A 16,633-nucleotide genomic window follows, 5' to 3' on the forward strand; every position below is an offset into this window, starting at 1 on the left:
CTTCCCTGACACTTCCAACAGGAAGCAATGGATGGGATGTTCTGCAGTTGTCACATACTTCTGTGTGTTTGCTAACAACCCTTCACCATCCCCCATGCTTCTTTGCCCAGAGGAAGGTCTGTACCAAAGAAGCAGAAGAGGAAGGAAGCAACAGCAAGACTGCAGTCAGAGGAAGCTGCTAGATAGTTCCTAAAAAGATACATTTAACCAGCAAAACGCGTTGCCAAATGCTTCCCATTAACAGGTCATGCCACCAATAATTGGTCTTAATCAACATCTAGCCCGTCAAGATGAATCATAAGATAGTGAAGAGGAAATTCTGCAAGCTAGACCCCTGGGGAAAGTAATACTTTGTTCCAAAAGACTAAGACCAGATGGAAGCATATGCTTGGTAAAATGTTTAATCTACTTAGTGTAGCAATGTCCCTCGTGAACCCAGAGCAAACAATACCATATGACCTTTTTGAAAAATTATGAATCATTAAACTTCAGAAAGTATTTATTAACTCCCCACATGTATTTAAAGGACAAATTGTGTGGTCTGCCATAAATAGAGTAAGAAGGGAAATATATATTAATTTAGTATGTTAAATTAAATTAGTATTAATATTAATGATAGTTAAAATAGCACAAGTGACCACAGCCATGTTAATAAAACTCTCAGAATTAATCATGCGTTCTATGGTTTTTAAAAAAAGTTTTCAGTGGCCCTTCCATCTGATGCAGCTTTAACTTTATGAACAATTCTAAGTTACAGATGCCAATTTTCAAACTAATGAAGATGTACTTTTTTCTTTTAAAACAGGTTTCCTCATTGGTGGCACTTACCTTTTACAAATTCAGATCACAAAAGATTCAGAGACCTAAATCATTACATGGAACAGATATTAAATGGATCGTATGAAGTTGCAAACGTATGTTACAATTTACTTTTATATTTTTACATAAAATATAGACTCTTTTATGTATTATTACTGGGAATATTTTTTAAACACTTTATGATAACATTTTTAGTCCTACATTTATTCAACAAATGTACAAATTAAAATTATCTTGTCAATTCCATGCAAAAACCAACCAGGACTTTAGTTGAAATTGCATCTTAATATCTTTCAATCCATTATCATATACCTATTCAAGTATTTTTAGAATGTTTTCTCAATAATTGTTTATTTTTCTGTGCATAGAGGGCTTAGAAGTATTTTGTTATACTAGATATAATACTTTTTATAAAAATCCTTTTCCTGTTTTTTCACCAGTATATAGATAGAACTGATTTAGTATATTGACATTTTACCCAACAATCTTACTAACTTCACTTTTAATTCTAATAATTATCTGTATTGTTTTTGAATTTTCAACTTACAATCATATTGTCTGCAGATAACAAGAGTTTATTTTTTCTTTCCAATATTCATATATTATATTTCTTTTCCTCGCTATTTTGTACTCTCTAGGGCTTTCAATAGATATTGAATTGAAGTGGTAATGGTGGATATACCTACATTATTCTTTTTTTTTTTTAATTTTTTAAATTTATTTATTTATTTATTTATTTTTGGCTGTGTTGGGTCTTCGTCTCTGTGCAAGGGCTTTCTCCAGTTGCGGCAAGTGGGGGCCACTCTTCATCGCGGTGCGCGGGCCTCTCACCATCGCTGCCTCTCTTGTTGCGGAGCACAGGCTCCAGGCGCTCAGGCTCAGCAGTTGTGGCTCACGGGCCCAGCTGCTCCGTGGCATGTGGGATCCTCCCAGACCAGGGCTCGAACCCGTGTCCCCTGCATCGGCAGGCGGATTCTCAACCACTGCGCCACCAGGGAAGCCCCCTACATTATTCTTGAATCCAGGGAAGAAGTGTCTAATATTTCCTCATTAAGTATGTAGATTTTGTAGGTACCCTTTATTATTTTGTTTCCTTCTATTCCTAGGTTGCCAATAGTTTTTACAAAGAAGGTTGAATGTATCAAATTTTTTTTCTGAATCTACTGGGCTGAACAATGATCACCAATAATCCTAGTTTTCTCCTTTATTCTGCTAATGTGGTGAATTACACTGAAGAACTTTCTAATTTTAAACAAATTTGCATTACTAGGATAAACTCTACATGGACGTAATGTATTATACTTTTTATGTATTATTGGATTTGATTTAACATTTTCTTTAGCATTTGTTTTCATCTTTATTTATGACAGAGATTGGCCTGGAGTTTTTCCTTCTTATAAAGTCATTACCAGGTTTCAGAATCAAGAACATGCTGGACTCATAATATTAGTTGCGAAGAGTTACTGCTTTTTTCCCTACTCCCTGGAACAGTTTGTATAAAATTGGTTTTATGTCTTTAATTTGTAAAGTCATATAGATCTGGAGATTCAATTTATTTAAGAGCTATAAGACATTTCACATTTCCTATTTCTTCTTGGGTCTCTTTGTTAAGTTACATTTCTATAGGAATTTGTGCTAATTTATTGGCATAAAGTTATTCATAATATCCTATCATAATGTTTTTAACATTTATAGGATCTGAAAAGGTATTCACTCTTCAATTTCTCACACATATTTCCTGATCCATACTTCCAGAGGATTATGAATTTTACCAATCTTTGTAAAGAATGAAATGTGGGATTTATTGACCCTCTCTATTGTATTATTTCTGTTTCACTTATTTTTTTTTTTATTTTTTTATTTTATTTTATTTATTTATTTATTTATTTATTTATGGCTGTGCTGGGGTCTTCGTTTCTGTGCGAGGGCTTTCTCCAGTTGCGGCAAGTGTGGGCCACTCTTCATCGCGGTGCGCAGGCCTCTCACTGTCGCGGCCTCTCTTGTTGCGGAGCACAGGCTCCAGACGCGCAGGCTCAGTAATTGTGGCTCACGGGCCTAGTTGCTCCGCGGCATGTGGGATCCTCCCAGACCAGGGCTCGAACCTGTGTCCCCTGCATTGGCAGGCAGATTCCCAACCACTGCGCCACCAGGGAAGCCCTGTTTCACTTATTTTTTATCTTTATTATTTCCTTCCTTCTGCTTCCTTTCTATTTATAACATCCTCAGATAGTTAATTTAACTTGTTTATTTTCAACCTATCTTCACTTACCCATTTAAAACTCTAACTCCTCTCTCCTAATCAAGATTTAATAGCACCCCACAGGTTTTTATATACAGTATTGTATTTTCTTTATCATTCCTTAAAAATATTTATAAAATTTTCACTGTGAATTTTCCTGGACCATGGATTAAGTCTATTTCACCCACTTGAGTTTTATATGCTGTACTAAAAATATATATCTGTATCTGTATCCATAAACTTCATAAGTAATTATTATTGTTGTTTTTGCAATCAATATTTAATATTACTCATATATCTCATTTTCATTGCTTCCTGTAACTCTGAATTTCCATCTGGGATTGTTCTCCCTCTACCTGAAGAACACCATCTACTATTCCCCTTAATATGAATTTGCTGCTAAAAAAAACCCTCTAAATTTGCATTTGTCTGAAAAGTTTTTATTTTACCTTCATTCTTGGAGGATATTTTTGCTGACTATTTGGTATTTGAGCATTTGGATAGCAATGCTTTTATTCTAAAAACTTTAAGGCTATCATTTCATTGTCTTTTAGCTTCCACTGATTTTGTTTAGAATCCATCTGTTATATTTGTTGCCTCTTTGAAAAAGTTTTTTTATTCTTTATAATATTGTTCTTTTTACTGTTGGTTTTCTGCCGTTTTACTTTAATTTGCTCAGATATGACTTTGTTTCTACTGATGATGCTTGAGCTTCAGCACTTCTTCAATTTGTGCCATGATGTCTTTCATCACTTTTGGAAAGTTCTCAGTCGTTATCACTTCACATATTGTTCATACCATTTCCTCTCCCCTCTTTTTCTGGGACTGTAATCACATATATGTCTATCCTTTTCATTGTACCCTCTAAGTCTCATACTTTTACTCCTGTATTTTTAATTCTTTGTCCTCTATGACTTAGTTTCTGAATAGCTTCTTCTAACTTATCTTTTGGGTTGTTTATTCTCTAATGATCTGTGTTTAACATACTGTTAAGTCCATTCTTTGAGTTCTTAATTTCAGTTATTCTTCAGTTTCAGAATTTCCTTTTTTTTTTCAGTTCCTAGTTCTTTGCTGAAAATCTGTCCTTTTTATTATTTCTTCAAAAATCATAAGCACAGTTATTTAAAATCTTCCTAAAAATGCCAATATTGGGACCTACTGCATGTACATTTTTATTTTCTAATGTTTCTGCTGGTTTTTAATCATGTCATCTTGTTCCATTGTGAGCCTGGTTATTTTCCTTTTTATTGTGGCCACGTATTGTACTGCAATGTCCTTTGTAGAAATTGGATGCCTATGTTACTGTTATCCTGGTCTAGAGAATTATAATATCTGAGTACATTAACAATCTAGGGTTGCTGAAATTCAGTTGCAGGGATTCAGATTATTCAAAACTGAACTGTAGCTCTTGTGAGGCACTATTACTGGTTCATCCTTATTCCTTAGATGTAGCCACTTTGGATCTAAACCCAAGGTAAGGCAGACTCACCGAGAATCTACTTGGAAGCTCTGGATTCCATTCCTTTTCCTCTTAACTCTGCAAGGTGGTCAAAAGTGCTGCTCTACCTCCCAGCCATTCCACTGCTCCAACCTATATCAATAAAAACCCACAACAGAAAAGCTGTGCCAAAACCCAAGCTCACTTCCCCAAGACTGTCTTGCCCCAGATCCTAGCCTGGTAATTCTTCACTATCTTGTTAGCTCTCTGATGCTTTCAAGCAAAGTTTAAAAACAAATTGTTTAATTATTCCAGTTATTCTCCATAGGAGGTCTGGACTAAATGACCAAATCTAATATCACTAAAAATAGGAGCTTACAGCTGCAGTCATGCTACCCCTCAGCTTTCAGAAATATCTGCTGTTCTGCATCCTCACCCCCATCCTGTGTTCTGATGAACCTTGTCGCTCATAGGTAACTATTTCAGAGGATCTAAGTCTGTGGTCAATTCCCATCTGAAAAAAAGTATTTAAGGATTTCTTGGTGAGGTTTTGGTACTACTCATCAGTGATTCTGAGTGGCCTAGAAAATTGAAGAGACATGCCAGACCCCAATTTTGCTCCCTTCTGTCATATGCATCAAAAAAAGACTCTTAAGATCCTTCCCCATACACACATGTGCATACAACCTACACATGCACACAGCTGTTCCAACTCCTTCTGAGGACTCAAGGAAGGATTAGCTCCCTTTACTATTAAATTCCTATCACCATCTTGCTTGCAAGGTCCTGTGAGACAAATGTAAGTTACAAAGGCAGGTACCAAGCTAACAGAATCCTCCAGAGTTCTTGGCTAGACATAGGATCTTTTAGGGATTTATCTAAAACATCATCTCTAAGGGTAAAGGGTACAAGGCCTGTTAGGTTTTTTGCCTTTTGATGCAAGAATGGAGACTATTTATGGAATATCTTTAGCTAATCCACATGTCTGGAATAACTTTAATGTCACCAGTGAGAGCCCATTTCTAATATTAATCATGCTAGTCAACAAGCTACCATTTTTATGAACAAAATCCTTTGACATTCAGTATGCTAATTAATAATGTCCATTTTTTAAAGGTGTTCAGCACGATGGCTTGATTTACATATATTGTGAAATGATTACCACAGTAGATATAGTTAACATCTATCATCTCATATAGATACAATAAAAAGAAAAGAAAAAAGCAACTTTTAAATTTATAAATGTCATAAGATGAAGATTTAATAGCTCTACTTCTTCCTCATCCTCTCCCCCACATTTAGCATGCTTTTAATTATATCAATAATTAGCATTTTTAAAATGTCTATTATTGATTGAGTTGTGAGAGTTTAACAGAACTACTTACACTGACTGCCTCTAGTATGGGTTGCCTGATTAAAATATTGAGAACCTCTTATTTCCTCCTGCTCTATCCAGGCACCCCGATAGTGCAGCCTTGATTAGGACATTAACAGACCATTCCTGGACTCTAGTCTTTTTTCCTTTTATTGAAGTATAGTTGACTTGCAATATTATATTTGTTTCAGGTGTACAACATAGTAATTTGATCATTTTTCTGCAGTCTTGATTAAATCCTACCAGCACTCCGGTTATACTTTGACCTAAGAAACGCATATATAATATCATGCTGTATATACAGACATACTTTGAACTTCAGTAAGTTACAGGCACTGTAACAGGAGGACTACAACCGACCCCATAACCAGGACTTAATTGAGTCAGATAACCCTATTTTTCTCAGTGGTCAATTCAACAACCTTCCTTCTCCATGTGGAGCTTGGGAAAGACACTAGATGAGATTACTTTCCAGTCTGAGTGTGAATTGTTTTAATTACATGTTGTATAGTAGATTAAGTCAGTATATATCAAGGAAACCTTACTGAAATTTAAAAATAAAATATATTAATGAATGTATTCAAAATTGTCTCCTAACTGTAGGTTTGCTGATTCAGGATGTTGGCTTATTGCTATACCTCCCAGTTGGGTAATATTGTGGTTTGATGATGAATAGACCCACTTAAGAAAAGTCCACAATTCAGATCACAAGCATCCTAAGGCTATTAGAAAAAAATCACAATTGTCAATAATGACTGCTTTAGATTGCATATAGTCAGGGTCAAGAGGAGAAACTTTTAAATCCCTATCACCAGCTCCTAAGGCTAGTGGTTCTCAAAGCTCAGCTCCTGGACTGTGGTTGGAACCTCATCTGGGAATGTATGAGAATGCAAAATTTCAGTCCCATCCTAGACCTATTAAATCAGAAACTTTGGGGATGAGGTCCAGCAATGTGTTTTAACAAGCCCTCCAGGGAGTTCTAATCCATGACAATGTTTGAGAACCATTATTTCAGACTCTGGTCATCTTTCCTTTTTTTTTTCCCCCCAGTTTGGACATGATCAGACATTTGGTTTCCAATGTAGTAGCTACTAAGGTACCCTACTATATCATTGTTTTTCTGCAAATCTGGACTCAAGCACATTGTGCTACAATATTATTTCCAGGCTGGTAGCTCAGCTAGAGATGCTGTTTTGTATCAAAGGACAAGTGCCTGAGCACTTAAGAAGGTATACTTAACCCAGTTCCCAGTGAAGTAGAGAAGGCATCCCAGGGAGTATGGCATTCAAGTTGTTATTAAAGGGCAAATAGAAGTTAGTAAATGGAAACTGGGGAAAAATTGTGCTAGACAAGGGGAACTACAAGGACAAAGCATGCATTATGGTTACATGCTTTTCTCTTGTTTGGAAGCTTAAAGAACTCAATGATTATATTCATTTAATTTTTACCCATGTATATAGCAAACTTATAATCTCATCAACATTTAATATATATTTTAAATGAAAAATAACAGAATTATTAACATATATTAACCTATAGGATTTATGTTGTTTTTCAAAACCTAGCAGAGTGAAACTTTGCATCCAGAAAGTATTTAGCAGTCTCTTAACTTATTTATTCTTATACCTTACCAGTTTTATTTTAAATTAGCACATGTTTCCAAAACATACAATTTATTTATTTTTAATATATAAACTACTACACTAATAAGTGATAAATGCTTTAAAATTTGTAGAAAAATAATGCAAAATTTGGAAAAAATTTTGGATGATACCATAAAGTAAATATGAATGTAATTTTGATTTTTTTTTCTCACCCCACTGTATAATCCCACATGAACCCCATGAACAGAGACCTCTGGCTTGGTAGAGAATGATCTTGAGAATCCTGCTAGCTGCAAGCTTGAGGACAGTCTCCACAGGTTACCTAGTGCCAAGCCCAGGAACACTGCCTGGCCATGCTCTAAGTGATAAGCATTAATAGTGCACTGGTTCATGATTTTACCCTTCAGAAAGATCACTCAGAGCACATCTGTAATATATCTGTTATGAACAAAGAGAAAAAATGAACAGTATCTGTTCATCATGGGAACAGAACCATGTATAGTAATAGGATAACTGAAAACAAAGATGTAAAATGATTGTTGAAAACAGCATTAGACAATAGGAAAGCTACAGTATACTAAATAATTATGTGTAGGTATCTTGCATATTCATGAATTTATCTATTGTATTAGCATGCTCAATATAAATTGTATTATATCTTTTGAATATATTTAGTATTTAGGTCTCAATCAGTGAGTAATGGGAAATGAGTTATAAGATAAGCTTCTGTCCTATAGGATCAAGGCAACTGAATTTATTTCATTGGATTTCAAGTGCTTTTTTGCATATTCAGGAATGTAGTATGTTGAAATCTTAATGTTCTTTACTAATTCTGACATTCTGTGAAGGTCATGTCCATTCACTTTGCTATAGTGAAGGGCACTTGGATATGGCAACTGTCTGTAAGGGTAAGTGCTGAGAGGATAGTGGATGGGATTGTCATCTTTCATGTTGAGAGCTGCCTTACTGATTATACTAAAGCTGTTTTAAAGATTGTGCCTTTTCCGGATAATTGACAAAATATCTAGTAACCATTGAAAGTGTTAGGCTTTGGCCTATTTAAGCAGAGGCAAGTAATTGCAAAGTGGAGAGGCTTCTGATTTCTGGTCCTAGTGTGAGTAGGATAAATATTGAGATCTGTCTTCAGATGGCAGCAGGCTTTCAATAGGGAACTCCTAAGTATATCTGCCTAGAGTATGGTTTCATATAGAACTGTTAGCAGAGGATTGTTATGAAAGGGGAAAAGCAAAGGGGTCAGACATATACAGGTAGGGAAGACTTGCAAAGTGCAGTTTATCACAACAAGGTTTAATGAATATTGTTGCTTATCATAATCACAGCTACATAGAGAAAGCTGAACAAGACCACCAAACGTGTACCTCACAGTTTTCATCACATTCACATTTGCTAATGTGCTAATAAGTACTACTGTAGAGGCCCCAAGAAGAGATGTTTTTATATTGTTCTTAAACTCTATTGGTCAATATTTAGGGAAAGGAAGGTTGAAGAAATTTCAAACACCTCATTGTTTTTATCTTGGGTGAATTAAGATCTAGGATTTGAGTGAGGGAAAAAAAAGGAGAAGAAATAGAAGAAAACAGAAGAGATATTTATATCATCAAACATGAGATATGACTGTGAAATCACAGATTCCAGAAATGCTCCAAGTGAGAATATGTCAACCATCTTCTAACACTGGACTCCCGAAGAGAGCAATCCCATTTTGTCCCATAATAGTATCAAACAAAAGGAAGCTGATATTAGAGGAGTTTCTCCCAAAGTAACAACCTCCTAATAATTTAATTGAATTTTGTACAATGAGTATTTGGAGTACAAGAAAATATCTTCCTAAGATGTAAATCCTACATCTGTTTATTAGTCATCCTTTCTATACTACAAAGTAAATAAGTTAGTGCTATATTAACGAAGATAAAATCAACAAAAATTAAACGTGGGCACTGGCACAATAGGGACCACTTTCAAAATCTACTGTCTCTATCATTCAACAAATGTTTATTGATTGCCTACATTGTATACTTTCTGGCCAAGGGTGCAAAAATAGTGCCTAGTGATCAATTGTTTGAGAATAACATGAAGAGGTTTTTAAAAGTATGTTCTGAGGCCCATCCTTAGAGATGCTCGTCATATCAGTAAAGGGAGATACAGGCATACTTCGTTCCATTGTACTTCACTTTATTTGCCATTCACAGGCATTATGCTTTTTTTACAAATTGAAGGTTTGTGGCAACCCTGCTTTGAGCAAGTCTATTGGCGCCATTTTTCCAACACCATTTGCTCACTTTGTGTCTCTGTGTCACATTGTGGTAATTCTCACAATATTTCAAACTTTTTCACTATTATTATATTTGTTTTGGTGATCTGTGATGAATGATCTTTGATGTTACTATTGTAATTGTTCTGAGGTGCCTCAAACTGCACCCATATAAGACTCTGAACTTACTTGATAAGTGTTGTGCGTTCTGGTCCATGTCACTGATTTTTCCTCATCTCTCGGCCTCTCCTTGGGCCTCCTTATATTCCCTGAGACACAAAAATATTGAATTTAGGCCAATTAATAACCCTACAGTGGCCTCTAAATGTTCAAGTGAAAAGAAGAGTTGCACATCTCTCAATTTAAAGCAAAAGCTAGAAATGATCAAACTTAGTGAGAAAGGCATGTTGAAAGATGAGATAGTCAGAAAGCTGGGCATCTTGAACCAAACACTTAGTAAAGTTGTGAATGCAAAGTAAAAGTTCTTGAAGGAAATTAAAAGTACTACTCCAGTGAACACATGAATCATCAGAAAGAGAAATAGGCTTATTGCTGATAAAAGAGAGTTGTAGCGGTCTGGATAGAAAACCAGCCACACATTCCCTTAAACGAAAGCCTAATCCAGAGCAAGGCCCTAACTCTCTTCAGTTCTATGAAGGTTAAGAGAGGTGAGGAAGCTGCAGAAGAAAAATTTGAAGCTAGCAGAGGTTGGTTGATGAGGTTTAAGGAAAGTCTCTATAACATCAAAGTGCAAGGTGAAGCATCAAGTGCTAATGTAGAAGCCGAAACAAGTTATCCAAAAGATCTAGCTCAGATAATTGATGAAGGTGGCTGTACTCAACAACAGATTTTCAATTTAAACAAAGCAGGCTTCTATTGGAAGCAGATGCCATGTAGGACTTTCATAGCTACAGAGGAGAAGTCAATGCCTGGCTTCAAAATTTCAAAGGACAAGCTGACTTTCTTGTCAGGGCTAATACAGTTGGTGTTTAAGTTGAAGCCAATGCTCATTTACCATTCCAAAAAACTTAGGGCCCTTAAAAATTATGCTAAATCTACTGTGCCCTATGCTCTATAAATGAAACAACAAAACCTGGATGAGAGCACATCTGTTTACAACGTGGTTTACTAAATATTTAAAGCCCATTGTTGTGAGCTACTGCCTAGATAAAAGGTTCTTTTCAAAATATTACTGCTCATTGACAATGCACCTGATGGAGATGTACAATATTAATGTTTTTTTTCATGCCTGCTTATACAACATCCATTCTGCAGCCCATGGATCAAGGAGTAATTTTGACTTTCAAGTCTTATTATTTAAGAAATACATTTTTTAAGGCTATAGTTGCCATAGATAGTGATTCCTCTGAGGATCTGGGCAAAGTCAATTGAAGCCCTCCTGGAAAGGATTCACCATTCTAGATGCCATGAAGAATATTCATGACTCATGGGAAGAGGTCAAAATATCAACGTTCACAGGAATTTGGCAGAAGTTGATTCTAACCCTCACGGATGACTGAGGAGTTCAAGACTTCGGTGGAGGAAGTAACTACAGATGTGATAGGCAAGATAATTAGAATTGGAAGTGGTGTCTGAAGATAGGACTGAATTGCTGTAATCTCATGATGAAACTTTAACAGATGAGGAAGAGTTGCTTCTTATGGATGAGCAAATAAAGTGGTTTCTTGAGGTGGAATCTACTGGTGAAGATGCTGTGAAGACTGTTGACATGACAACAAAAAAATTAGTTGATAAAGTAACAGCACAGCTTGAAAGGATTGACTGCGGTTTCAAAATACATTCTACTGTGGGTAAACACTATCAAACAGCGTTGCCTGCTACAGAGAACTCGTTTGTCAAAAAGAGTCATCAATGGGTCAGACTTCACTGCTGTCTCATTTTCACAAGTTGCTGCAACCACTCCGCCCTTCAGCAACCACCACCCTCACCAGTCAGCAGCAGCAGCAGCAGGGTTAGGCCCTCCCCCAGCAAAAAGATTCTGACTCGCTGAAGGCTCAGATGATAGGTAGCATTTTTTTAGCAGTAAAGTATTTTTAAATAAGTTACAAACATTGGTTTTCTTTAGACATAATGCTATTGCTCACTTAACAGACTACAGTATATTGTAAACAACACTTTTATATGTACCGGGAAACCAAAAGTTCATGTGACTGGCTTTATTGCGATATTTGCTTTACTGTGGTGGTCTGGAATTGAACCTATAATATCTCCAAGGTATGACTGTATCTAGGTATCTGTGTTGGGGTTTTTTATTTGTTTTAACGTACTTATTGGAGTATAATTGCTTTAAAATGTTGTGTTAGTTTCTGCTGTATAACAAAGTGAATCAGCTATACATATACATATATCCCCATATCCCCTCCCTCTTGCACCTCCCTCCCACCCTCCCTATCCCACCCCTCTAGGTGGTCACAAAGCACAAAGCTGATCTCCCTGTGCTATGCAACTGCTTCCCACTAGCTATCTATTTTACATTTGGTAGTGTATATATGTCAGTGCTACACTCTCACTTCCTCCCAGCTTACCCTTCCCCCTCCCCATGTCCTCAAGTCCATTCTCTACATCTGCATCTTTATTTCTTTCCTGCCCCTAGGTTCAACAGACCATTTTTTTTAGATTACATATATATGTTTCAGTATACGTTATTTGCTTTTCTCTTTCTGTTTTCTCTTACATCACTCTGTATGACAGACTCTAGGTCCATCCACCTCACTACAAATAAATCAGTTTCATTTCTTTTTATGGCTGAGTAATATTCCATTGTATATATGTGCCACATCTTCTTTATCCATTCATCTATCGATGGACACTTAGGTTGCTTCAGTGTCCTGGCTATTGTAAATAGGGCTGCAATGAACATTGTGGTACATGACTCTTTTTGAATTATGGTTTTCTCAGGGTATATGCCCAGTAGTGGGTTTGCTGGGTCGTGTGGTAGTTCTATTTTTAGTTTTTTGAGGAACCTGCAAACTGTTCTCCATTGGGGCTGTATCAATTTACATTCCCACCAACAGTGCAAGAGGGTTCCCTTTTCTCCCCACCCTCTCCAGCATTTATTGTTTGTAGGTTTTTTGACGATGGCCATTCTGATCAGTGTGGGGTGATACCTCATTGTAGTTTTGATTTGCATCTCTCTAATGATTAGTGATGTTGAGCACCCTTTCATGTGTTTGTTGGCAATATGTGTATCTTCTTTGGAGAAATGTCTATTTAGGTCTCTGCCCATTTTTGGATTGGGTTGTTTGTTTTTTTGATATTGAGCTGCTTGTATATTTTGGAGATTAATCCCTTGTTAGTTGCTTCATTTGCAAATATTTTCTCCCATTCTGAGGGTTGTCTTTTTGTCTTGTATATGGTTTCCTTTGCTCTGCAAAAGATTTTAAGTTTCATTAGGTCCCACATGTTTATTTTTGTTTTTATTTCCATTTCTCTAGGAGGTGGGTCAAAAAGGATCTTGCTGTGATTTATATCATAGAGTGTTCTGCCTGTTTTCCTCTAAGAGTTTTATAGTGCTTGGCCTTACATTTAGGGCTTTAATCCATTTTGAGTTTATTTTTCTGTATGGTGTTAGGGAGAGTCCTAATTTCATTCTTTTACTGGTAGCTGTCCAGTTTTCCCAGCACCACTTATTGAAGAGGCTGTCTTTTCTCCATTGTATATTCTTGCCTCCTTTTTCAAAGACAAGGTGACCATATGTGTGTGGGTTTATCTCTGGGCTTTCTCTCCTGTTCCATTGATCTATATTTCTGTTTTTGTGCCAGTACCGTACTGTCTTGATTACTGTAGATTTGTAGTATAGTCTGAAGTCAGGGAGCCTGATTCCTCCAGCTCTGTTTTTCGTTCTCAAGATTGCTTTGGCTATTTGGGGTCTTTTGTGTTTCCATACAAATTGTAAAATTTTTTGTTCTAGTTCTGTGAAAAATGCCATTGGTAGTTTGATAGGGATTGCATTGAATCTGTAGATTGCTTTGGGTAGTATAGTCATTTTCACAATGTTGATTCTTCCAATCCAAGAACATGATATATCTCTCCATCTGCTTGTATCATCTTTAATTTCTTTCATCAGTGTCTTATAGTTTTCTGCATACAGGTCTTTTGTCTCCTTAGGTAGGTTTATTCCTAGGTATTTTATTCTTTTTGTTGCAGTGGTAATTGGGAGTGTTTCCTTAATTTCTCTTTCAGTTTTTTCATCATTAGTGTATAGGAATGCAAGAGATTTCTGTGCATTAATTTTGTATCCTGCTACTTTACCAAATACATTGATTAGCTCTGGTAGTTTTCTGGTAGCATCTTTAGGATTCTCTATGTGTAGTATCATGTCATCTGCAAACAGTGACAGTTTTACTTCTTCTTTTCCGATTTGGATTCCTTTTATTTCTTTTTCTTCTCTGATGACATAGCCAAAACTTCCAAAACTATGTTGAATAATAGTGGTGAGAGTGGGCAACTTTTTCTTTTTCCTGGTCTTAGAGGAAATTGTTTCAGTTTTTCACCATTGAGAATGATGTTGGCTGTGAGTTTGTCATATATGGCTTTTATTATGTTAAGGAAGTTTCCCTCTATGCCCACTTTCTGGAGAGTTTTTATCATAAATCAATATTGAATTCTGTTGAAAGCTTTTTCTTCATCTATTGAGATGATCATATGGTTTTTCTCCTTCAATTTGTTAATATGGTGAATCACATTGATTGATTTGCATATATTGAAGAATCCTTGCATTCCGAGGATAAACCCTACTTGGTCATGGCGTATGATCCTTTTAATGTGCTGTTGGATTCTGTTTGCTAGTATTTTGTTGAAGATTTTTGCATCTAAATTCATCAGTGGTATTGGCCTGTAATTTTCTTTTTTTGTAACATCTTTGTCTGGTTTTGGCATCAGGGTGATGGTGGCCTCCTAGAATGAGTTTAGGAGTGTTCCTCCCTCTGCTATATTTTGGAAGAGTTTGAGAAGTATAGATGTTAGCTCTTCTCTCAATGTTTGATAGAATTTGCCTGTGAAGCCATCTGGTCCTGGACTTTTGTTTGTTGGAAGATTTTTAATCACAGTTTCAATTTCAGTGCTTGTGATTGGTCTGTTTATATATTCTATTTATTCCTGGTTCAGTCTTGGAAGGTTGTGCTTTTGTAAGAATTTGTCCATTACTTCCAGGTTGTCCATTTTATTGGCATATAGTTGCTTGTAGTAATAATCTCTCATGATTGTTTGTATTTCTGCAGTGTCAGTTGTTACTTCTCCTTTTTCACTCCTAATTCTGTTGATTTGAGTTTTCTCCCTTTTTTTCTTGATGAGTTGGCTAATGGTTTATCAATTTTGTTTATCTTCTCAAAGAACCAGCTTTTAGTTTTATTGATCTTTGCTATCATTTCCTTCATTTCTTTTTCACTTATTTCTGATCTTATCTTTATGATTTCTCTCCTTCTGCTAACTTTGGGTTTTGTTTGTTCTTCTTTCTCTAATTGCTTTAGGTTTAAGGTTAGGTTGTTTACTTGTGATTTTTCTTGTTTCTTGAGGTAGGATTGTATTGCTATAATCTTTCCTCTTAGAACTGCTTTTGCTGCCTCCCAAAGGTTTTGGGTCATTGTGTTTCATTGTCATTTGTTTCTAGGTATTTTTTGATTTCCTCTTTTATTTCTTCAGTGATCTCTTGGTTATTTAGTAGCGTATTGTTTAACCTCCATGTGTTTGTGTTTTTTACAGTTTTTTTTCCTGTAATTGATATCTAGTCTCATAGCGTTGTGGTTAGAAAAGATACTTGGTATGATTTCAATTTTCATAAATTTACCAAGGCTTCATTTGTGACCCAAGTTATGTTCTATCCTGGAGAATGTTCCACGAGCACTTGAGAGGAAAGTGTATTCGGTTGTTTTTGGATGGAATGTCCTATAAATATCAATGAAGTCCATCTTGTTTAATGTGTCATTTAAAGCTTGTGTTTCCTTATTTATTTTCATTTTGGATGATCTGTCCATTGTTGAAAGTGGGGTGTTAAAGTCCCCTACTAGTATTGTGTTACTGTCGATTTCCCCTTTTATGGCTGTTAGCATTTGCCTTATGTATTGAGGTGCTCTTATGTTGAGTGCACAAGTATTTTCAATTGTTATATCTTCTTCTTGGATTGATCCCTTGATCATTGTGTAGTGTCCTTCTTTGACTCTTGTAATAGTCTTTATTTTAAAGTCTGTTTTGTCTGATGTGAGAATTGCTACCTCAGCTTTCTTTTGATTTCCATCTGCATGGAATATCTATTTTCATCCCCGCACTTTCATTCTCTATGTGTCCCTAGGTCTGAAGTAGGTTTCTTGTAGACAGCATATATATGGGTCTTGTTTTTGTATCCATTCAACCCGTCTATGTCTTTTGGTTGGAGCATTTAATCCCTTTACATTTAAGGTAATTATCGATATGTATGTTCCTATTACCATTTTCTTAATTGTTTGGGGCTTGTTTTTTGTAGGTTTTTTCCTTCTCTTGTGTTTCCTGCCTAGAGAAGTACCTTTAGCATTTGTTGTAAAGCTGGTTTGGTGGTGCTGAATTCTCTTAACTTTTGCTTTTCTGTAAAGGTTTTAATTTCTCTTTCGAATCTGAATGAGATCCTTGTTGGGTAGAGTCATCTTTGTTGTAGGTTTTTCCCTTTCATCACTTTAGATATGTCCTGACACTCCCTTTTAGCTTTCAGAGCTTCTGCTGAAAGATCCACTGTTAACCTTATGGGGATTCCCTTGTATGTGTTGTTTTTTAAGAACATAAGTGATTCCAATACACAGCCAGGTTTGGGAAATTCTATTCTCGAAATTCAAAAGCTGAATCGCATATGAACACTGCTCTGAGAAGCTTACAATCTTTGTCAGTATTCTATGTTGAT

General features: G+C 36.0%; 1 protein-coding gene across 3 annotated transcripts in view; it reads left to right on the top strand.

Moving 5' to 3' along the window:
• Positions 1–16,633, top strand: part of PIK3C2G (phosphatidylinositol-4-phosphate 3-kinase catalytic subunit type 2 gamma) — a 358,923-nt gene that overhangs the window by 272,486 nt on the left and 69,804 nt on the right. For all 3 annotated transcript variants that reach the window (XM_059934511.1, XM_059934512.1, XM_059934513.1), the window contains one exon: positions 806–914. In XM_059934511.1, the coding sequence (XP_059790494.1) occupies positions 806–914 (109 nt within the window). The remainder of the gene's footprint in view (positions 1–805; positions 915–16,633) is intronic.

Source organism: Balaenoptera ricei, chromosome 10, assembly GCF_028023285.1.
Source record: "Balaenoptera ricei isolate mBalRic1 chromosome 10, mBalRic1.hap2, whole genome shotgun sequence".
NCBI classification, from domain to species: Eukaryota; Metazoa; Chordata; class Mammalia; order Artiodactyla; family Balaenopteridae; genus Balaenoptera; species Balaenoptera ricei.